This window comes from Camelus ferus, chromosome 3 (assembly GCF_009834535.1).
Source record: "Camelus ferus isolate YT-003-E chromosome 3, BCGSAC_Cfer_1.0, whole genome shotgun sequence".
Taxonomy (NCBI): domain Eukaryota; kingdom Metazoa; phylum Chordata; class Mammalia; order Artiodactyla; family Camelidae; genus Camelus; species Camelus ferus.
The window spans coordinates 76,344,836-76,369,913 of NC_045698.1; the positions used below are offsets into that span (position 1 = coordinate 76,344,836).

At 35.9% G+C, this 25,078-nt stretch overlaps 1 protein-coding gene across 2 annotated transcripts in view; it reads left to right on the top strand.

The window, feature by feature from the left end:
* Nucleotides 1–25,078, top strand: part of CAMK4 (calcium/calmodulin dependent protein kinase IV) — a 211,531-nt gene that overhangs the window by 103,863 nt on the left and 82,590 nt on the right. For both annotated transcript variants that reach the window (XM_032476487.1, XM_006192562.2), the window contains 2 exons: nt 16,490–16,552; nt 18,514–18,596. In XM_032476487.1, coding sequence (XP_032332378.1) covers nt 16,490–16,552; nt 18,514–18,596 — 146 coding nt within the window. The remainder of the gene's footprint in view (nt 1–16,489; nt 16,553–18,513; nt 18,597–25,078) is intronic.

Consider the following 25,078-nt stretch of genomic DNA (forward strand, 5'->3'; position numbering starts at 1 on the left):
TGACAGTTAAAATGAGATAATTTATGTGAAATATTTCTCAGCACCTAGGAAGCATGTAATAAATGGTGAACAATTATTCCTAATTGTAATGAGTATGCACAGATAATAGTACCAGCTCATTCTATGCAATTCTGATGTTTTCATTATCTTGATTTAAAACTAAGCAGTGATAGCAGAGGGCTGATGGGAAACTGTTGTACCCAATAGACCTTTTAATTTTTGAACACAGTGGGGATCACTGTCCCATTCCCTGTTTCTCCAGAGGAATAAACAGTTTCCTATATAAATTAAAGAATGCGTATCAATGCTAGCAGAGGTGAAGAGAAAAATACCCAGTTTCAGTCATCAGTGGCACCAGTGTCCTAAAGGCAAATGCATGTGTTACATAAAAAATGGCAATCCTTTTTACCTAAGGTTAACGGCAAAAATATTCTTTACAACTAATTCACATTCAATATTTTTCAAAATTTATATAATAGAAGAAATTTACTTTTTCACTTTTTTTTTTTAAAAGAAAAACTGTTCTAGTTATAAGATGAATGAGTTCTGGGGATTTAACATACAGCATGGTGATTTTAGTTAATAATACTGTATTTTATATTTGAAAATTGCCAAGAGAGCAGATCTTAAATGTTCTCACTATGCACACATACACAAAAAATGGTAACTATGTGAGGTGAAAGAGATGTTAACTAATCTTATTATGGTAATCATTTCAAAATATATACAAGTCACATTGTGTGTGTTAAACTTCTACAATGTTATAAGTCAATTATATTTCATTAAAGCTGGAAAAAAAGAAATAAAACTAAGCAGTGAGCAGCACCAGATGTCCTGTGTACTTCAGTATGAATAAATTAATCACATTATTTTCAGAGTGCTTTTAAAATATCTGTTGAAAATGGGTATATATTTTACTATTATTATCAGTAAAATTTAGTGTGGCACTAAATGAAGATTTCTGATCATATGACTTCATACTTAAACAGATCTTGGATGCTTGTGATTCCTAGATTTGGAACACTTTCAACCCTACGGCTCTATTCTGATTCTCATCATTGGAGCTGTGTGACTTGATCCACAGTGTAGAAGCTGTTACAGGCCTAAATTTTGTCATATTTTAGTTATTATAATGTAAAGTTACCTATAGATTTCTGGAAAGACTTTTCTTGAATAATTTAATTAACATTCACCTAGTAAATGTCCCTCATTTTTATAAAATTTTCGTTTAAGTGTCAAAGGATAAAAGAGCCCTCTTACCCTTTTCTCAGTTACTTGAAGAGCCTCACGTTGTGACTTGTTAGTCATTCTGTGAGTTAGGTTTCAATTTGTATTCATTTTTCCTTCTATTCTTAGGGATTAGCTCTTTGAGCATATAACTATGAGGCTGCAGGAGACTTTGAAAGTTTGTTGTAGGTTAAATTACAGAAGGTACCCAGGCCTCTGCCAAATTCTTGGTAGTTGAATCTCCAGGACAATTTCAGGTTCCTCAGTTCTCAGATAGAGATAATACCATTATTTCACTGGGTAAACTGAAGATTACCTACTCTTGTCTCTTTCTTCATAACCTTTGGGAACGTAGAAAACAGGCCATGGGCCATTCATTTTCCAATTTCTGTGACGTACGTTAGAGAGATGACTGGGTCAATCTGGGTTAGAGATATGCATCTATTAAGCACTGCTGTAGCTCCTTTAACCACTCATGAATATGCTCTAGGAGTGCAGTCAAGGTCACCCTTGGTCAGTGACAGAGAGGAGAATAATAAATCACTAGCTCAAGTAGCATTTTGAGGCCCAGTTGAGGTCTCAGAACACATTAAGGAAAGTAGCTTGCAGATAACAAACCGTGTCAAGTGAAGTGAAACTTCTTCAAGCATTCTGTCAGTTGGAACCTATTGATTTTCATAGGGACTGTTAAGCCAGGTTTCCTGGAATATGGACAGGGATATTTCTATTCAGTTTGTGACAAGTATATGTCTACGAGAGAAGAAAGGTAGTGGGGTGGAATGTTAAAATCTTGCCTGATTTGTATGCTTCACCATTTAAAGATCCACTTGGAAGTCTGAACATTCTCATAGAGAATTAGTCATTGCAGTTTGATTTGTTTTCTTTCTTGATAGAAACGCTGCTGGACTCTGTCACAATTCAGCTCACTTATCCATCCTCTGTCATTATATTGATCTTTCACAGGCATTTTGTTGCCTTTTAAAAAATGAACACCATAGTTCGGAGGCAAACTAATGCAAGGGGCAGAGGGCAGGGAGAGAGAAAGACTGAGACTGAGAACATAGGCACGTGCCTGTGTGCTGTTGCCCAAAAAGAAACATAATTTGCAGTTACACTGTCCACTCAACTTATCACATATAGCCCTGTAGTACTTTTATAAGTAATGTGTGATTGGATCTAAAGTGATCTTCACCCTTTGTATGGAGTCTGTGGAGCAGAAAAAGGAGATGACTAGCCAAAACCAGAGGAAATCTTAGAGGGAGAACTTATACTACCATAGCCTAGTAGAAAAAAGAGACTAGTAACTTGTCAGAGAGCTGAGTAGGAAAGGCCTTGCAACCAGAGATGTGGTGGGCAGCAGGAAAGTTGAAAGGGGCCCAAGGTCAGGAGATCAGAGCTGGGAAGTGGTGCCCGTTGGACCACAACCAGAACTGAGACAGCCCGAAGGAACACAGCCAATCAGCCTCAAAGCAAACCTAGGATTCTTATCTTAGTCAGGAGGGGAAAAGCTATAATCTTAGTGTTAACAGGTAAAAACATTTTAATAAATTTGATTTTTACATTTCTTTATGGTACAAAGTTGAATGGTGGTCAAAGCTGCATCCATCCCGACAATGTAAGAAGAGAGGAGAGAAAGAAGGCTAAGAAAAGATCGAGTCATGGAACTCCAAAACCATTAATTTGCTAAAAGAGAGGGAATGAATGACTATGTGCAAAGGATATTAATTAGAAGAGATCCAAATTATTTTCAGTGTTGAATTAGCTTTCAGCTGCTTTCTTTAAAGTAAGCACCCTCAAATTACCATATGCTTCCTCAGTAGTTCTAGCAGTGAAGAAGCATAATGCTAATAAGAATGGAGCCCACGTTTACTCATTCAACTAACATGTAGTAGTCCCTTTCACATGCTAACACAAAGCCCCTCATGCCAGTATTTTACTAATGGGAGTTTTAGAGAAGTGTCCCTGAAGGACACAATAGATAATTTGAACCCAGGGCTTTTGAGTCCCAAACCTGAGCCTTTTCTGTTGATACCAGCTAGATCCAGAAAGAGAAAAAGACTGGAAAAAAAAAAAAAAAAAAAAAAGGATAAGCAATGATCAAGGCCCAGATCTGTGATAGGAGAGTGAAGGGAAGAGGGAATATTGGAGGTCTGAGAGAGAAAGTGTAAAATGTTCTATTGTGAAGTGAAAGAGCTGAGAATCCCTTGAGATTCGGGGTCATAAACTTAAAATAAGTCAATATGGTTGTGTGTTTTCTTGCAACCACTTAAGTTCAGGCACAAACATGGAGTAAGAGAAGAGAGGAGTTAAACCAAATTAAGGGTTTTTCTTGGCAAATACAACAGAAGATGAGAGCAAAGGAGTTGAAACAATGTGCAGATCACTGCTTATCTCTTTTTTTTTTTGTATATATATTTTTTTTATTGAAGTATAGACAGTTGACAATGTTGTGTCAATTTCTGGTGTACAGCATAATGCTTCAGTCATACATGAACATTCATATATTCATTTTCATATTCTTTTTCACCGTAAGTTACTACAAGATATTGAATATAGTTCCCTATGCTATACAGTATGATAAACTTGTTGTTTATCTATTTTATATATATTAGTTAGGGTCTGCAAATCTCAAACTCCTAATTTATCCCTTCCCACCCTCTCCCTCCACCAGTAACCATAAGTTTGTTTTCTATGTTTGTGAGTCTGTTTCTGTTTTGTAAATAAGTTTGTTTAACTTTTTTTTTTCAGATTCCACATATAAGTGATATCATATGGTATTTTTCTTTCTCTTTCTGGCTTACTTCACATAGAATGACAATCTCCAGGTCCATCCATGTTGCTGCAAATGGCATTATTTTATTCTCTTTTATGGCTGTGTAGTATTCTATGGTATCAATACACTACAACTTCTTTATCTAGTCATCTGTCGATGAACATTTAGGTTGTTTCCCTGTCTTGGCTGTTGTAAATAGTGCTGCTATGAACATTGGGGTGCATGTATCTTTTTGAATTAAGGTTCCATTTGGGTATATGCCCAGGAGTGGGATTGCTGGATCATATGATAAGTCTATTTTGTAGTCTTTTGAGGAATCTCCATACTGTTTTCCATAATGGCTGCACCAAACTACATTCTCCTAGCAGTGTCAAAGGGTTCCCTTTTATCTACACCCTCTCCAGCACTTATCATTTGTGGACTTCTGAATGGTGGCCATTCTGACTAGTGTGAAGTGATACTTCATTGTAGTTTTGATTTGCATTTCTCTGATAATTAGTGATATTGAGCATTTTTTCATGTGCCTGTTGGCCATTTGTATGTCTTCACTGGAGAATTGCTTGTTTAGGTCTTCTGCCCATTTTGGATTGTTTTTTGTTTTTTTATTATTAAACTGTATGATGTATTTATATATTCTGGAAATTAAGCCCTTAAAAGTCTCATCTTTTGCAGATATTTTCTCCCATTCTGTAGGTTGTCTTTTTGTTTTGCTTACGGTTTCCTTTGCTGTGCAAAAGCTTATAGTTTAATGAGGTCCCATTTGTTTATTTTTGCTTTTATTTCTATTGCCTGGGTAGACTGCCCAGGGGAACATTGCTGAGATTTATGTCAGAGAATGTTTTGCCTATGTTTTCTTCTAAGAGGTTTATCGTGTCTTGTCTTATGTTTAAGTCTTTAAGCCATTTTGAGTTTATTTTTGTGCATGGTGTGAGGGAGTATTCTAACTTCATTTATTTATGTGCAGCTGTCCAGTTTTCCCAGCACCATTTGCTGAAGAGACTGTCTTTACACCATTGTATGTTCTTGCCTCCTTTATCAAAGATTAATTGACCTAAAATTTTGGGGTTTATTTCTGGGCTTTCTGTTATGTTCCATTGGTCCATATGTCTGTTTTTGTACCAATACCATACTATTTGGATTATTGTAACTCTGTAATAGTGCCTCAAGTCTGGGAAGGTTATTCCTCCAGCTTAATTTTTTTCTTCAATGTTGCTTTGGCAGTTCTGGGTCTTTTATGATTCCATATAAATTTTAGAATTATTTGTTCTAGTTCTATGAAAAGCATCCTGGGTAGTTTGATAAGGATGGCATTAAATCTGTAGATTACTTTGGGTAATATGACCATTTTCACCATATTATTTCTTCCAATCCAAGAACATGGGATATCTTTCCATTTCTTTTAAGTCATCTTTAATTTCCTTAGTCAATGTTTTGTAGTTCTTCACGTGTTAGTCTTACACTTCCTTGGTCAGATTTATTCCTAAGTATTTTATTTTTTTGGGTGCAATTTTAAAAGGGATTGTTTCTTTACTTTCCTTTTCTGATATTTCATTGTTAGTGTAAAGAAATTCAGCTGATTTCTTTATGTTAATCTTGTATCCTGCTACCTTACTGAATTTTTTATCAGCTCTAGTAGTTTTTGTTGGGAGCCTTTAGGGTTTTCTACATATAGTATTATGTCATCTGCATATAATGACAGTTTTATCTCTTCCCTTCCAATTTGGACCCCTTTTATTTCTTCTTCTTGTCTAATTGCTATAGCTAGGACTTCCAATACTATATGAATAGAAGTGGTGAGAATGAGCTTCCTTGTTCCAGATCTTAGCAGGAAGGCTTTCAGTTTTTCACTGTTGAGTATTATGCTGGCTATAGGTTTGTCATAAATAGCTTGTATTATGTTGAGATATGTTCCCTCTATACCCACTTTGGTTAGAGTTTTTATCATAAATCAGTGTTGAATTTTATCAAATGCTTTTTCTGCATCTATTGAGATGATCATGTGATTTTTATCCTTTCTCTTGTTGGTGTGGTGTATCACTTTGATTGATTTGCGTATGTTGAACCACCCTTTTGTCCTCGGGATGAACCCAACTTGATCATGGTGTATGATCTTTTTTATGTGTTGTTGGATTGTGCTTGCTAATATTTTGTTGAGGATTTTTGCATCTATGTTCATCAATGTAATGGCCTATAGTTTTCTTTTTTGGTAGTCTTTGTCTGGCTTAGGTATCAGGGTGATGGTGGCTTCATAGAATGAATTTGGGAGTATTCCCTCCTCTTCAGTCTTTTAGAAGAGCTTGAAAATTATTGGTATGAGCTCTTTATTGTATGTTTGATAGAATTTCCCAGTGAAGCCATCTGGTCCTGGACTTTTGTTTGCAGGGAGGTTTTTTTTATTGCTGATACTTTTTCACTTCTAGTGATTGGGCTGTTCAAATGATCTGTTTCTTCTTGATTCAGGTTTGGTGGGCTGTATGTTTCTAGAAACTCATCCATTTCTTCTGAGTTGTCCAATTTATTGCCATGTAATTGTTCACAGTATTCTCTTATGGTTTTTTGTATTTCTGTGGTGTTGGTTCTGATTTCTCCATTTCCCTTTCTTATTTTGTTTATTTGTGTCCTTTTTTCTTCTTGGTGAGCCTGGCCAGAGATTTGTCGATTTGGTTTACTCTTTCAAAACACCATCTCTTAGTATGATTTTTTTCTATTTTTTTTTTAAGTCCCCATTTTATTTCTTCCCTGATCTTTGTTATTTCTTTCCTTCTGCTAACTTTAGGTTTTGTTTACTCTTCTTTTTCTAATTCTTTTGGGTGGTAAGTTAGGTTGTTTATTTGAGATTGTTCTTGTTTTTTGAGGAAGGCCTGTGTTGCTATGAACTCCCTCACAGGACTGCTTTTGCTGCATCCCATAGATTTTGTGTGTTTGTGTAGATCAGTGCTTATCTTCATGGACCATGGAATCTCAGCTAAGTGAGAGTAAAAAATAGGAGGTAGAAAGCAGAGAGTGGGATGTTAGAAATTGGTATTTTTGAAGTGGTACAATTGGTGGTAATGATGAGGCCTGGGATATAACCATAAGAATAGGTTAGTAAGGATGAGTGAGGGAAGATAATGTTGGAATTGAGAAAGTGGTAAAGAAATTAAGAGGTAAGGATGTTGAATGGAGCATTCATATGAAAGTTGTTGTTAAGAATGATGAAATAAAGTTGCTAAAATATGCTAAAATCTTCAGTATAGGATGAGTGAGAAGAAGACAGTAAGATGGTTACAACAAGGAGAGTTTGCAGGTTGTATTGGCTGATGGCAGACATTTCAAAGCAGCTAGAGTTTTAGAGGCACAAGGGAGGAGAAATAGTGTGGACATAGTAATGAGTATCAAAAAGGATACCTATCCTCCTTCTAGGCCCTATGGTACATTTCTTACTGGGATGAAAACAATTCACCACTTGAGAAGACTGTAAAGAAGTCATGAGATGCCCAGGTTTCTGTTAGGTCAAGAAGATAAAGAGAGTAATCAGACTTGACTGAAATTCTGTAGTTATTGGAGATACCAGACTCATGTAAGAAAAGCTCAGTGTTTTTATCTGTGTCCCACATTTGATTTTTGCGTGTTCAAACAGCAGTTCCTAGCTTTCAAATCCTTGTGGGTTAAAACTCATTCTTGAATTTAACAAAGCTCCAGCTGCCAAGTCTTTTCACCAAGTATGTTAGTGACAATGTGTACTTGTTGATATGTCAGAAAACAAGATGCTAAATTAAGCAGAAGCTATGCACAAAGAATTGTGAAAACGTAAGGCATTTGTCTTATTTATTTATTTATCCATTAATAATTTATATTTTGCCTCCTTCCACAAAGGATCTAAGAATCACAGTTCTGTACTTCACATTATGTTCTCTGGTCATTGTTTAAACCAAAAATAAGCCTAAGAAGCCAGAAAAATAACAGGGACAAAATAAGACTTATGGCCTCAATCCCTGCAAAGAAAATGAGATGAAGCTGACCATTTTATGTGGAAATGCTGCTTTACTTGACTGACTCCTAGAGGAAGTAGAGCAGTAATCTCTAGTCACATAGGTCACCCTAACTTGCCAAGAGGTTTTGAAGTTCCAAAATCTAGATCTAGATCACAATGAGGATAGCCAAGAGGATCTAGTCCACCAGCAATCTGATGTTGTAGTCCTTCTCTTTTTCTCCAGTTCATTCGCCACATGTCTCTGTCCATCATTCTCACATGCAGAAACTGGTTTTCCTTTTTTCCTCTTAATTCTTTATTACTTTCTTCACATGTTTAGAATCCTTCCTCCCTTCTTTTCCTCAACCTTCCCAACCTCATATCTGCTGTGTATCTTAATGAGGACTCATAGCTGATCAGTTCTGTTCCAATGATGGAGTCTTTTTCACTGAAGTTACTCTAGAATTATACCTCTTATCCATTTCTCTTTCTTCCCTTCATGGAGGCAAATAGCAAAGTTGGGATTTCTTTCAATATTAACGAATCTTGATTTCTTTGGAGTTTTAAAACTGTACAAGTCAGTATAATGACTCTTATTAAATTGTTTAATTTTTTTCTAATGTATATTCTTCAAAAAGTATGTTTTATATTGAAAGTATATCAAAAGCCATTAAAGTTGACTATTTGAAACTTGACTTAATGAGAATGAAATGATATATTTCTTTGAACAGTTAGGGCAGCTTAAATAGAGGAGCTAAAATAAGGCTTTACAGAAAAACCCCATGTATCCAAGCCACTTTATGATTATCCATTTCATATTGGCTACTAGAGCAATGACACAAAGAACATAAGTGGGAGACAAAGCTCTTTCTAATGAGCAATAAAATACAATAAATTAAAAAAGCCGAACTGTGGTTCTACTGCTATCAATCTGGTTTACCTGTGACTGTTAAAAACTCAGGAGTGTGTTGTGATTGAACAAAACTTATGGGCCTCCTCAGATTCCTTCTGCCTGCATGTCTTCCAGACCAGAGAGGGCTGGATTGCCCACTGGTCACTTCATGCACTAGACCACCAGACAGACACCTGAAATTTCTGTCTCCTCCACCTACTTCTAGATTTGATGACAAGGGATATGGCATCATAAGTGAATGCCAAAGAGACTAGATACACAACCCAGAAGTATGGAAAAGTTAACACTGCTGGGCGAGATTTCACCAGTGGGAGACAGGAGGAGGTTCCTGGGCAGGTAAATCCTTCCTCTTCCCTCCTGCTCATGAACTTCTTCAAGGCATAGTGGCCATGTATAGCTCCTCTGGAGAAGTACTGTGTGCCAGTTGGATGCAGCTGCCCATGTGCCCTCCTGTATCTTTACAGCTCATTGCAGCCTATGAGCAAACTGTACTGTGTCATCTCTTACTTTGCTGCACTTCCCTTTTTCCCCATTCTCCTTGCCTTGGGTTTGTACCTTTTAAATAAGACACCTGCGTGTTGATCCTAGCCTTACGTTTATTTTCTGGGGAACATAAATTAGAATTTTAATAATACATATTTTTATAATGGAACATTGTTAGTAATTAAAAGCTACCATTCTTTAAGATATTTTGTGAAAAGTGAAGTTTCGTTTTATGGGTTTTGTTGTTGTAATGTTAATTTGTTAAAGCCATCTGTTGATGCTTCTCAAGATGCTAATTATAGTAGCACTTGGACGCTAATTTCAGGTGGCAATAATGGTTGTTCAGGTAGCTGCCCGTTGACCTCTGTGGCTTGCCTGACAGTTATTTTCTAGGAAAATAGCACTCATTTTGAGTGGCAATGTCAGGGTTCAGACCCTTTCCTAACCTACCCAGGTGTTTGGAAGGGAAAGTCAAAAGTGGGAAAGAAACAATGACTTCTGGAACAAGAGAGATATTGGGAAGGTGTGAGATGAGGTGGCTGTCAAGACACATTTCTGTATGACCTCCAAGACATGACACCTTTGGAGGAACCTCCCCCAAAGTCGGGTTGCCTAGGGACCTCTGAGACTTTGTTTCAAAAAGATGACAAATGACTTTTAGCTAATCTCTCTGAGAAAGATTTTCTGACCTCAGTCTTTTGTCCTTGGCTTCTCAGTCATTTATCTGCCTACTCTTTTGTCCTGTTCTCCTTTGAGCTTTATCCCCTGCTGGTTTACTTGGTTGTCATTACTTTGACTGTAGTCCAGATTTTTGTCACTCAGTTTACTCTCTTTGGATTGATAGTTTTTAATGCCCCGTTTTCCTCTAACTTCCTTCTTTTAAGATTCTTCTCAGCCTCCACTTAAGTCATGACCTGCACCTCATTCAACCTGGACTCTAGCATTCAACAGAGCAAAAAGGAGACTGCATTCACGTTTTTCTTTTATTTAAATTATTATTGCAGTCTTACTCTCTTCTTTCTATTTTCAAATGTATGATGTTAAGTTTTCTGAAATAGTGGCTCTCAAGCTTTAGGGCTTTAAGAGGTTTTTTTACTCTCTAAATTATTAAGAATCCCAAATAGCAATACACATTTACTATACTAGAAATTGAAATAGAATTTTTCAAAGTATTTATTAATTAAACTATAACAATAACGAATCTATTATATTTTAACATAAATAACACTTTAGTGAAAAATAAATTTATTTTCCAAAATTTGAAAATACTCAGAAGAATAGCATTGTTTTGCATATCTCTTTACTATCTGGCATAATAGAAGACAGTTTGATTCTCACCTGCTTCTGCATTCAATTTGTTGTTTTGTTTCAAGTACACAAAAAAAAGAAAATCTAGCCTCACTCAGATTTGTAGTTGCGGGGAGACTCTCACATATTCCCTGATAGAGTCTTAGGGACCAGGACGGGTCCTCTGATTACGCTTTGAAAGCACTGATCTGGAGTACAGTAGAAAAATAATCACCCTTTTCAGAATTACCTTTTAAGAAAAATTAATTCTGAACTAAATAGAAGTAACTACATTAAAAGATTGCTAGTCCAAATAATCTGGTCTGTTCTATTTCCAAAGTTTAGATAACTTAACTCTCAAAGAAGTAACTTTTTGAAGGCATCTCAGTATTTAATTTGTGACATAACATATTAAAAAGTAAATTTGCTTATAATTCATACTTGTATTAGAAAAACTTTTGTTTACTCTAAATATGTCATGTGAAAAAATTAAAGGATCCCTCTCTCACTTATTTTACAAGGATAAAAAAAATACGAAAACAAGGAGGAAAATGTTATATTACATAAATACTAAATGTGTAGTAAGAAAAATAGGTTTGAATACCAACAGTCTTAATTTAGGGACATTCATGTCCTTAAAACATTTTTAAGCATCATGAAATTTTAAAAACATACATTTATTTTGTATTAGTGAGGAAATCCTTGTTTTGTAGAGAAGATCGTGATAAAAAATAATCTGTATTCACTGAATGATTACTCTTGTATCTAAAACAGTCAAAGTCATAGAAGTAGACAGTAGGATTGTCCTTACCAGGGATGGATGGGTGAAGGAGAAGATGGAGAATTGTTGTTTAATAGGTATAAAGTTACAGTTATACAAGATGAGTAAGTTCCAGAGATATACTGTACAACACAGTGCCTATGATCAACAGTAATGTATTATTCACTTAAAAATTTGTTAAGAGGGTGGATTTCACATTGTGTTCTTACCACAAACACACACACATACCACATACACGCACAACAAAGGACACAGGAAACTTTTGGAGGTAATGGATATGTTTATTTCCTTGATAGTGGTGATGGTAACACAAGTATATACATATGTCCAAACTCACCAAGTTGTGTACATTAATTATGTGTAGGTTTTGTATGCCAATTATACCTCAGCAAAGCTAGAAGAAATTTTTAAAACTTTAAATAATAAAAAATAATTATAATCCGTATCCAAATTTTCTTCAACAGCATCTACAGAAACTGAAATGGAGAATGAGCCAAGAGCTCTTTGAAAGAGATCTGTCAGTGCCATGTGCCTGTTTTAACAATTTCTCTCTTTTTGAGAGATCTCCTATTTGATACAAGTGGAATGTCTCTTGCTCAGTAGAAAATTTGCATGTAATAGATGATTTTTTTCACTAGGCGAAAGAACTTCTGTAGCATTTTCCTCTAGTACTCTATTACCCATGGACCATGGTATCTATATCCCAGGCCACTGTCTGACATCACTGAGTGGCCGTCAGCAGCCCACATATTGCACTATCATCACTTTAACAAATATTTCTTCATTTTATATTAACATTAGTGTGACTATTAATGGCTAGTAATTTCAAAGACTTTTAGAGTTATCCCACTGTTTGGTAGTGGTATTTTGACTCATAGGAAAATGATCTTCCACTGAACAATAGAATTTTTAGAGCGAAACTTGTTTATAACTTAAGTTCTTCTATCTTCTTATGGCATTATGTAGAGGAGTCTTATGCCTAAAATCTTTCCTCTGAGAAAGATCATATTTTGCTTGTTTTTTCATACACTCAGTATTGTTTTATTATTTTAAACTTTATGTATTTATTTTACAATATCGTATTTTTAAATTGAAATATAGTTGATGTACAATATTATATCTTACAGGTATACAATATAGTGATTCACAATTTTTAAAGGTTAGGGCATAGTTATTATAAAATATTGGTTATATGCCCCTTGTTGTACAATACATCCTTGTAGCTTATTTTATACCTGATAGTTTGTACCTCTTAATCCTCCACCTCCATCTTGCCCCTTCCTCTTCCCTCTCCCCACTGGTAACCACCCTTCTCTACATCTGTGAGCCTGTTTCTTTTCTGTTACGTTCACTAGTTTGTTGTATTTTTTTAGATTCCACATGTAATATCTTACAATATTTGTCTTTTTCTAACTTATTTCACTTAGCATAATGCCCTCCAAGCCCGTCCATACTGTACACTCGGCATTGTTTAATAAAAGGCTGAGCACTTAAAAAACTATATTAGACCCTTACCATGTACTTTACATTCATTACGTATACATCCAGAGATCCTTAACTTTCCAGTTCCATGGAACACATTTTCTTGTTAAATAGATCAGATTTTTAAGCTTTTCTCTGCCTCAGATATTTGGAGAATATGATGAAAGCTGTAGATCCTATTCCCTCCCATAAAACACATAGATCTGAGGAACAGCTTTTTCCAAATCTCTACTCCAGTCCTTCATATTGACTAGAGTCATCATTTCCTTAGACCTCTTTACTTTCCTTCAACTTACGTCACTGATAGCATCAAAACAACAAGATTACTGCCCAGAAGGAGAGAATAACATAGCAGAATCGAGGTACAAATGCTACATAGTGTGCTTGGCTCATTCACCAGCTAAGTGACTGACATCAGCATTTTAGCATGGAATTCAAAAGAGCTTCTAGAAAAACTTTTAAATTACTATTTGGTAGGGTCCATTTGAGTTACTCGTAGTCACATTTTTTCATATAAATTCTGATGGCAAGATTTTACTACTAATTGATAAATGTATTAATAATGATTTATTGATTAGTCTGGGACATGGAAGAAGCAGAGGAAGTAATTCCTTATGCAGATGTAAAAGGGAGGGAACAAATTTTAAACACAGTTAGCAAGAGAGTCTTCAGTGCCTACCTATACTTATTCTTTGAAGAACCAAGCCTCATCTATTCCCTCACAGCTGGTCAAAGGAGAGGGCTCGTGATCCATGCTCATATCTGTCACAGTAACATAGTTCCTAGATACAGGAATATCCTGTAAGGCACAGGAAGCAACTAAGGCCATGGAGGATGCTGCCTTGAGGTTAGATATACACACGTGGAGTAGGTCTCTTGTCTCTTTTCCCTTTGAAATAGAAGACTGAAGAATATTGGCTTAGGATTTCTGGTGGCCATATTTTCTGCCATTTGGAAAGGAGAGGTGGGAAGGGAGAGAGGGACCAAGAGCTATATTGTTTGAGTCTGAACCTCTAGATTTAGCTGTGTCTGAAGATGGTTTTACTCTGACTTCCCAGTTTCTTGTGTCAATAAATTACTTTTTTGACCTAAGCAAGTTTGAGCTGGGTGTTTGTTAGTTGTGCTATAGAAGTTTTGATGAATACATAATTTGAGTTGCAGATATGGTTTAGTGTGTGGGACAGGCTGGTGAAGCAGCTTCCAAAGTTCCTGAGTAATAGAGCACTGGGAGTATTGAGATGTATGTCTTCTTTTATTCTTTCACTATGAAAATCCCAGAACCTATCAGTTTCATGTAGTCACTTGAGTTAGGTTATTTCTTACCAACTTGTTTTTCTCTGTTCATGGTTAATCCTCCCTCATATATAACTGCCTCAGATTAATTGTCAAGAATGAAGATGCACAGATCGTATCTTCATCCTCTCATCTTAGTCAAAATTTATAACTGATGCTGCATTTTTATATTGGTTATTTATGAATATTTTAAGAAGTGTTCTGACTTGCTCAGACTAGCATCCATTCAATATAAGTAGAATATATTTTTGATTTGCAGTATTGTGAATTGATTTTTTTTTTTACTTCTTTTTATTGGAGTATAGTCAGTTTACAGTATTTTGTCAATTTCTGGTGTACAGCACAATGCTTCAGTCATACATGAATATACATATATTCGTTTTCATATTTTTTTCACCATAAGCTACTACAAGATACCGAATTTAGTTCCCTGTGCATTACAGTATAAAGTTGTTTATCTATTTTATATATACCAGTCAGTATCTGCAAATCTCGAACTCCCAATTTATCCCTTCCCACCTCCTTTGAACTGATTTTGAGAATTTGATTTTTCTTTGGCAAAAAAAAATTAAAATACCCTGAGCCTTCTAAATGACTGTATGAATGACCAAAAATTTTATTATAGTTTAAGAGGTCATAGCACAACCATACGTCCATATTAATGTTTTATTTGTAGAGTAGTAAAACAGAGACTCTTGGAAAATTTCTAATTGTAATGGGAACTTGTTTGCAATTTCTTATAAACATTTTTTTCTTCTCATAGAGACTAAAAACATTTATAAATGTTGATTACTTTCTTGAAGTGAGGTGCTGTAGGCTCTGACAAAATTATATTTGTCGGGAAATACTATATAATACATTCATATGTTGCAACCAAACAGAAGAACATAAAAAGTTTGTAAAAGTCCCTTGAACTTTGTAAAAGAACCTTGAAAATTATTTATTTTCAAAGAATATATCCTTGTTGGTTAATGTTTCATTAGAGAATAAAAATTAAATGAATGAATGTTGTTTGTCATCATCTTAAAAGTTGTGGTTGGTTATCACCATAGAAGCATGCTTGGATTACTCCTCAGTCTCACCCTTCTTCCTCGAGAGATGTAACTCAGAGGACAGAGTTCATTCTCCATTTGAAGCAGTCTCTTGGTTATACCCTCAGAGCTTGGTTGTGAATTGCACATAAACTTCTGTATGTCCATTTCTAAAACCTTGTGAGCTGTAACACAGGGTTCTAGACAGCTCAGATGGCAGAATCCATAGTAAGAGTGCAGGTATTATGTATATTATGGCTTTGATGGATTCTGTTTAGAAAGGAGGACACTAAAACCCTTCTGGCTAGTATTTGACTTTTAGAGGTCTGAAACTTCAGCTCATTGTCATTAAAAAAGTTAACCACTGGGCTGGGGAGGGGAAGCACTCCTAATTTTGTAATATCTTAGAGTAAATGGCTACTATCTCAGAGATCAAGTGGTGAACCAACTAGGATTCCTTAATGGCCCACAGTGGAAACTAGCTCTGGATAACTTAAGTAGAAAAGAAAATTCAGTGGCTGACAAAATAAGAAGGCTCAAAGGGCAAACTAGTTTATGCATAACTGAATCCTTTGGGTCACATTATGCCAGCAGTACTCATTCTTCATCTTTCAGCAACGTTTTTTTCTCTGTTGGCTCCATTTTTAGTAAACTGGTCTCCTTATGGTATTAAAAATGGTCCATGTAGTGGCTCTATCCTCCTTTGCTCTCACAATTTTAGAGGAAAATACCTCTTTCTTGATTATGTGAGCAAAATTTGGGAAGAGGACTGTTTGTGGTGACTTGGATCTGGTGGATATCCCTGACCCCAGTTGCTATGGCCAGAGAGCAGAGTACTCTGATTGCATAGGCTGGATTATGTGCTCACTTCTGTGGGAGAAAGGCAGGCAAAGTGATTGGCAGCTTCAGTGGGTTTGGGACAGGGATCCCCCAAAAAAAGGAAGAGAAGGAGGAGAAATAGGCTGAAATGAACTTATGCTTAGTGGTGACAGCAATGACTTTTGATAGCAAAGGGGTCATGCAAGGGGTCTGACAAATTGTGACCCATATTTGTAACTAGTTCTACTTTATGTTTGAAGCAGAGGGGAAAGAAATGCAGCTGGACAAAAAAGGGAGGAAAGAGCACAAGAAAAAGTCTTTGGAATTAATGTCTGCCATTTACCTGATTGATCCAGGTGGTTATTGCCATTTCTGATTCTTTGCTAAAATGAAGACATTTCTAAGGTGGGAGTTTCTTTCAGTTTCCCTTTTTCATTTTGCCTTTTAGGTGGACAAAAAAATCGTAAGAACTGAGATAGGAGTTCTTCTTCGCCTCTCTCATCCAAACATTGTAAGTGGTTTTAACCTACTATTTCAAATAATCTCCAAAGTTATAGAATGGGATTTTTGTTCTTTACTGTCTATACTGACAGTGAGAAGGAGACTCTTAGGCTGCAGTGAGTAGTCACCATGGCCTAGCTCTTGTCCTTACCTGATCTCGTTTTTCAGTTCTTTAGCTGAATAAATCTTAAAAATAGTGCCCCTTGGAAGAGTTTCAAAATGAACAAATCAGCAATATATACCATCTTTATTTTCATGCATAAAAGGATAACTAAAAACTGGAGGGGTTTGTTTCACTCTAATAAAACACTGGCTTTTTTCCTTTTGTGTGCCCGTCGTATTAATATGCCATTGCTAAAAATGCCTGTGAAGAAAATGCATTGCCTTCCAAAGTCATTTCAGTCTCCTATGAGAGAGTACTTGCTTCAGAAACAATGTGACGATTCAAATAAATGAGGTACTTGAATGGGGAAAATAAAATGTTCTCAGAAGCTCTGCTCTAGGCTATGTCCAGACAAGGCACTGAGGGAAAGAGCTGGGTAAAAGCTTTCTAGAGCCGAAGAAGTGAAAAGAACAAAATCATTTTCCAGGCCATAACTTGTTTTTATGAATTGAGCCGTCTACTTAAAATATTTCACTCATTTCTCTGAGGAAGTTGTGGTGTCCAGGAGGATAACCTGCAGTGCTTAGGTTTAAGGCAAAGTGCTTAAAACATATATTAGTTAGCAATGCATTCAGCTATAAATAATAGAAAACTTGAATACAGTGGTCTAAGCAAATGTAATGTCTTATATTGTAAGAAATCAGAAGGCAGGCAGTTGTTAGCAATGGTTCAGCTCCTCAGTGATGCAGTCCAGGTTGCAGACACCTTCCATCTATTGGTTCTATATCCTCAATGAATTGGCTTTCACCTTCATGCGTTTCCTTCATGCTCCTAAAATAGCTTCTCCATAGTCTTCACAAGTCTTCAGGTCTATAGTTAAGACAGAAAGGAGTGGAAAGGCCTTACCAGCAGAGTCCAATGAGAAGAGTAGAAGCTTTTTCAGCTGCAGCAGAATGCTCTTCAGATTTTACTGGTCAGAGCTAGTCATAAGATCACCCTAAACTGCATGGAGACTGGAAAATTGAAGAACAAGATTATCATAGGTGGCTTAAACCAATCATGGTCCATAATCGGAGACTTGGCATCTTGCATCCCTAAACAAATCAGAGTTCTGTTTGCAGTGAAGTAGGGGCAGAAGGGCTTTGGGTGAGCAGTTAACAAAATGTGCCACATATAATTTCCACTTTTACATTATCTATCTTTTTTCTTTCAAAGAGAAGTCAATATGGAGTTTTCCTCGAATATAGATCAGTCCTGGTCACAGGATTCTCAGCAGGAAAATATCCAAAATTGAATGGATTATCTGAATGCTTTGAAAACCCTGTTAAAGCCAATGCAATCATGTTCACTACTTTTCTGAGTATCTTTTCATCTACCAGCAACCTTTCAGCTGTGGAGGGATTTCTTTTCTATACAAACAGACATTAACCTAGTTCTGTTCTGTCTCAGACCCCTAATTCCAAGTTCCTAACTAGGAGGAAAAGGCATTTGTGTCTCTAGCAACCATGATGATTTCAAATGGTTTACAAAGTTTTGTTTGCTTGCTTCAGTTTTTTTAGTTATGGAGCAATTCAGAAATGGGGGTGATTTGGCAAAATTTAGGAAGTGTTTCTAAGGCAGATATCTTTCAGCTATCAAAAGGAAAAATATAAAAATTCAAAAGGACGTTTAAAGAAATGAAGTAACTGGTTTAAAAAAAAAAAAAACCGGAGAGTGACAAATGACTGCCTGATACTTGAATGAGGAACCTTTATTAATTGTGATCCAACATATTGCTATTACAAAGAGTGCTGTTTTAGTCATAGTTTTAGTTATTTCCTAGAAAGATGAAAATAAGAAATTCGTGATTTTTTTGTATCTTTCCCCAGATAAAACTTAAAGAGATATTTGAAACCCCTACAGAAATCAGTCTGGTCCTAGAACTCGTCACAGGAGGAGAGCTGTTTGACAGGTGAGTGGGTCCTGGAAATCTAACCACAGAAGGGTTTTGCTTCCAGTCACCTCAAAATAACCAAAGGAAGGTTTCTCCTGAAATTGTTCATAATGACATGTTATACCAGTTGATAATTTCTACTAAAATAAATCTTAAGAGGAGTGTAGAATGGAAGGAGAGTAGTATTTGATAAGATGTGGGTAGATGAAAATTTGGGATGCTTCATGAGTAAAAAGAGAAACTATTGTATTATCTATTTACATTTACAAACATTTACTTCCCAAATAAACAGAATTTCTAAAGTCATACTGAATCTAAATAGTAAGATTTATGAGAATATTTTGTGGGAAAATATTTGATGAAAATTATAGAAAGTTAAACATGTATTATAATAGTATTCTCTATTATGATCCAAAAGCTCATAAAAATCAGTTCTCTCCAAATGATTGTCTCTAGGCTACTTTCTCTATTTGACTGTGTAAAGAGTTCCAAGTTGCAGAGAAAACCATGTTCTGTTACATCCAAATATAGCCAATTTTAGTTGCCTGTTCATATGTTCATCACTCAAGGCAGAGGTTTGAAGATGGCATGGAGTATGCCTGGAAATCTGGTAGATCATAATACAGGCAAACTATTTGTACAAGAGACACATGCTTTAAATTTCCATAGCTTTCCCACCTTCCCTGTCTTCTCAGGAGAATTCCCTGTTCACTCTGATGGGCTCTTTGGAGCTCTTTGCTATGCTTATCAGGGTAAGCAAACAAGAATGGAATTGAAAGAAGACAAAGAAACAAATAGGTATATAATAGAAATGGTAAGAATCTGTGCACTGATATAAAGGTCTTGCTGGTTAAAGAATGGGTTGAGAGAGAAGTGGTCTGCAGACAGGAGACAGAAGAGAAGCTGAGGGAACTGCTAATGTAGGCTGAGTGCCTGGAGTACAGTAAATTCTCAATAAATATTTGCTGAATGAATGAGTGAGCAACTGCTATAAATGGATGGATTCTGAGGAGAAAGATACCTAAAGGGGTGGGTTTAAAATGTGTTGGGAGAGGAGCACTCCTCTCCTTCCTTCCCACCGCAACTCCACCCAGTTAAGTTTACTGCCTTTCCAAGAGTTTCCAGAAGTATTCATATTGGTTTTCAAAGTTTGTCTGTTTTTAATGTTACACAATATGGATTTGGGTCTTCAGGTTGGAAAAGTCAAATGTCCCAGCTTGACTGGAGCTACACATGTATCTTCAACAGATATAAAAATTTGTTCATATGTATGTTGAAGTTTTCTTAGAACAAGTTATGTGAATTTTAACTTTTAAATTTGTAACATTTTTTAACTATATTCATTCTTTTCAAGTAAATGATTCATCTGAGCGTAGGTAGCCTAGGCATATACTTCTTGTGGCACTTGGCTCATAGTCAATTGAACTTGGTTCTAAATCTTGAAATTAGGAACAAATAACTAAGTTAGAGTGGTTTGCTTAACTTCTCTGAATCTCAGAATAAATTGGAAGCTGTTCTGTGCTGCTAAGGAAGCTGAGACACTCTGATCCACTATAAAGATAGCCTTGTTCTAAAACTACCATGTTCCCGTATGCTTAGTCAAGACTCTTCTGGACTAGCTTATTTGAACGTTGCCAAAATTTGCCAATAATGGCTCCTTTTTTGACACCTGTTTAGCTGACACTTTCATGGACACTAGGTACATTTATAGAGTCAGTTTATGGTTAGATCCTGCTGTTTTGGAGCCATGAGGTCTCCCTAAGGAGGATTCACAGGAGCCATAAATTCTTCCTAAGGAGGATTTCTCTGCTAATCATAGTCTATCAGAGAGAAATCTCCTGTTTTTTGATTGTAAATAATTGTGGGGCAGGAATGTCACAAAAAAAAAGCTCTCATCTATGAATAGCACTAATTACCTTCTTACCTCTTGTTTGGATTATTTTGGAATCCCTTCTTCTCAATCTTCCTTTCATGAGAGAATTCTGGTTCTCTCATCTTGTAGTCTCATTGGTTTTGAAGGCATAGAGTTAATTCAGCTCTAGATAAAAATGAAAAACTAAATGCTATTGATAAATTTCGTTTACAGTGATAAATGGATGAAATACTCAGATTTAACAGGGGGCATCTAAAGAATGGCAGAGGGCCAATAAAGCACTCAACCACTCTATGAACTCTTAGTGGTCTTAGATGATAGATGTTTTTCCCCCTGAACGTTGTTGTCCACATATCTATTGCCATATCTGAGATGAACTTGGTTTCTCCATTACTGAATTTTACAGTTATCTTTAAAATTGTATCAAACTGAAAATATATCCTGCATCATTATCCATGTATTACCTTGTTTCTTGAGAGTTAGAAATCATAATATGGTCTCTTTTTCCTGTAATGAGGTCACAAACTAAATTTATTTAATTATGAAGATAGAAATTCATTCCTGGCCTAATGATGAATCTAATAGTATCTAATGAATAAACTAATGGAGCAATTGATGAAGAGATAATTATATTAGTCCATTATAGTCAAAATGATTGTATTTTATTAGCAAGAGATCTGTTCTGTGGTGCTCCTAAAAACCTAAACATAGTAAAAATCCAAGTGGAATCTGCTGTTTCATGTAGAATATAAATAGTAAATTGTATAGGACAATTTTTGGAATAGTATCAGTGATACATTGCATCCAAGAAAATCTCCAAAAAAAAAAAAAAACTACAAAATTATGATATCATGGGAAAAAGAAAGCGCCAGAGGTTTTCTCTTCCATCTTTCTCAATCTAGTCACAACTCTTAGAAATTTATTGAACTTCTTAAGTGGACAAGGTGTGAAGCTGTTTACTTTAAGAGTAAATTTTCAAACTTTCTTTTTCTAAAAAATGATTATATTTTAAGGCAACCAATTTAGCAGTATCCTTATGATCTTCTAATTGAATTTTAAGGGATTTTTTTCCCTTGATTTTTGTCTAACTCCCATTATCAGACTATTTTGTGGATTTTTTAATTCTTATTTTTTGTTGTGCTTTCCGGATTATGTTGTTCAAATGCCAAACATTATGTATAAAAGGCTTTAGAATTTGAGGCTTTAAATGTTGTTGCCTTCCAAGGGAAAAGATTTTATTTTGCTCCAGCAGGCAGTTAAGGTAAGGAACAGATCACTTTAATCTAATCAGATATTGCCTGATCTAAAGCTGGACTTCCTGAAGGCAGATCTATTTCTTGTCAACTCATACTGATAGAGTTTTGCTCTTTAAGGGTCCCAGTTGAAGCCAGGGGATTTTTCCAGGCCCCCATTCCTTGACAGACCCTAAGTGCCAACTTCTATTCCCTCCACCCTGTGAGATGGCTTGTCAGCTGCTGATTTAGAATTCTCTTTAAAGAGAGAGCAGAGGCATCAGATGTCAGGTTTGCTTCTCTGGGTTTTTCTTCTCTCTGGATGTTGGCTCATGAAGAGTTCACTTCCTTGGTAACTCTCTGATGTCTTCAAACATACTTTTTAAACACGTTTTAGTTTGTTTTCATTGTTTTTGCCTAGAGGCTTATCTACCCATTGCTGAGAGCAAAAATTCAGTACATATGGTTTTAAAAGCTCTTTTACAGACACTAGTGTATTTTCCTCTTTTATGTCAACCCTTTGGGGCAAGCAGAATGAAAAGCATTGTCCCTGCTATGCAGATGTGGAAACAGAATAAGTCAAGGTAAATGAGCTTCCCAAATTAGGCAGCCCAGCCAGACTGTCTCTGGTCCAGCCCTTCTTCATATGGCCTCACTGTCTTTCATATTAAATTCAGTTAGTCCCTTTCAAATCATTTTCAAGAGAATAAACTATTGTTTATTATGTTTACGGAGAATCCCTGATGTATTGGCTGATCTTGTGCAAAACTACATGTGTAGTAACCTGCTCAATCACCCTTCAGTTTTTTTGAGACATTATTATCCCCATTTTTTCAAGATCACAGACTGAAGAAATTGCTAAGTCATAAAGTCATGCTTAAAAATGGTTTCTATCTGACTGCAAATTTTTTTTATTTTCTAAAACCAAAAATACTCTCTTAAAACTGTAGTAAGTTATGAATATGCAAGAGAGATAGTGGTTATGTTTGGGGATTATGCATTTAGTCCATTAATTATCTGACAAAGCCCTGGTGTATCACTCCTAAAAGTCATTTCTCCTTCAACATTTCTGAGTCTTACTCTTGGTGGAAATAAATGGAATTTTCAGGACACTGTCATTAAAAGAAGTTTCTAGAAGTAGAACTTAGGGCTTTTCTCCAGTCTCCATGGAGGTGTATCATGATTGATATTCTGGTTTACTAAGCTCAGAACACATCTGAAATTTATCAAGACTGTTGGTTAAAAATTAGTCATTAATATAATTTTATAAAGGAAGATCTATATCATCTAATTGTCTAAAAGAATAATTAGTCACCATAATGAGGGCCATTTTTGAATGCCTGTTGGGATCCTGGCAGCGCAGGACATTTTGCTAATCATGATCTCATTTAATCGTCACGTATACAGGTAACCTTGACGGATAGATACATTTTTATAGACTAGATAACTAAGAATCAGAGTGTCCATAAACTACCATTAAGTCACTCAGCTTATATTGGATCTAATAATAATAACAGCAGCAACAATAATTAAATGAAATTGGACTCAAGTATGTCCGATTTCAAAGCACATGAAATTTTTCTACCATGTCATTCTGCTGCTATGTAAGCAAATGTCAATACTCTTAATACTTAAAAATGAAACATCAGATTAGAAATGTAATACTTTGTTCTGCTTGAGGGTTGGCTTAAATTTAACATTAATATATATATAGTTGTTTTTCAACCATGAATATTTTAAATACATCTCTTTATGTAGCTTTATCTGGCTACATATGAAGAAAACATATAGTTTGATTTGGAGTATGTTTATAGTCTGCTTTTTGCAGAAGCTTGGCTATAGGGAGAAGAAGAAAGATGAGGTTGTAAAAGGAAACACAGGATAAATGAAGGCTTGTTTATTATTTTAAGCTGGCATATTGGCAACATTTTACCTTGCTGTTGGGAAGGAGCCCACAAGATGGGGGAGCAGGAGAGATCTGTGTGAGAGGGACTTTTATTTGAAACAACATCGCAGAGAAGACACAGAGGGAGTAAGATCTAGAGCCACATGAAAGGATTTGTTTAAGTTAGAAAAAGTTTCAAGTCAGTTCTTCCAGTCATGGCAATCAGAACCACTTATAGTCTGGCCTCACTCTACCATTCCAGATTCAGTGCCCACTTTCTTCTCTTCTCACCACCATGTTAACCAAAGAACATTGTTTTCACCTTTACAGAGCTCATGGTTTAGAAGAGGGTAAGTAAAAGTGTGATATAGACCCAAATATTGTTTTTAATGCTACTATCACCTCCAAAAAAAAGTGTATTAGAACTTACAGAGAAAACCATAATATCACAAGATAAAAAAAATAAGAGGACAAGGGACTAAAGAAATAAAGATAAGAATCAGTAGTACACAAAAAACATATCATAAAATACTTTACTTTTGCTCAAATTTGGTCACACATTTGGCTATAAGGATTCATGTGGGGATGATAAATGCTGTAATTGGGGCATAAACAGTACAATGGGCACAAAATAAGGGGGTCTTCTAAGTCAAAAATGCCTTCAGGGGTCTAATAGGGCCTTTTAAGCTGAATCTTAAACGGGAAATAAGAAATTAGCAGGTCCAGGGTAGAAAAAGTGCAGAGTGATGTCAAGGCAGAGCACATTGGTGGGGGTTAATTTGTGTTTCTTAATGTCTATCTTAGAAGCTGTTCTAGGCAGAAAGCAAGCAGTTGCTAGATATTTGTTGAATGATTCAGTAAACTCTGTGCTCTTGGGCGCTTTATATAACATCTGTGGGTCAGGCTTTTCATTTATAGTATGAGAGAATTTGGATGAGGAATCCCTTTGGCCCATTCCCAGGTCTACAATTGGATTTGGCCTCCCCTTTCTCCTACACTGTCGACTCAGCACCCACATTGATCTGCAATTCCCTCACTCTATCCTGAGCTTTCAAATTTAACAGGTACTAGTAGTACCCTTTGAAATTATTTTTTTAAGCATATGAATTTAACACTCTTTGGGAGAGTTCTTAGAAAAAGCACCATTACTGACCAAAATGCCGTCAATGAAATAAGAAAAAGTAGTGAATGACACTATAAAAGAGTGGTGGATTTACACAGGGTACAGCAGAATTAGTTTAAATAAAACTTTGTATGCATCAGCATAATAATGTACTGGCAGCCCTTAAGACTTGGTTCCTGAAACTCATGTTCTTTGGAGCTTTTACCCTATGTCATTCGATCCTTCTGTATGCATTCTCACCAGACCAATGTCTTTCTCATATAAACCGATGGTCATCTAATACCATCTCCATTTGAGAAAAATGCTGTCATTGGTGGAGAAAGTAGTAGGGCTCCTAATCTTTGTGCCAGGAAGTCTGAGGGCTTCAGGATATAATCAGATTAGAGC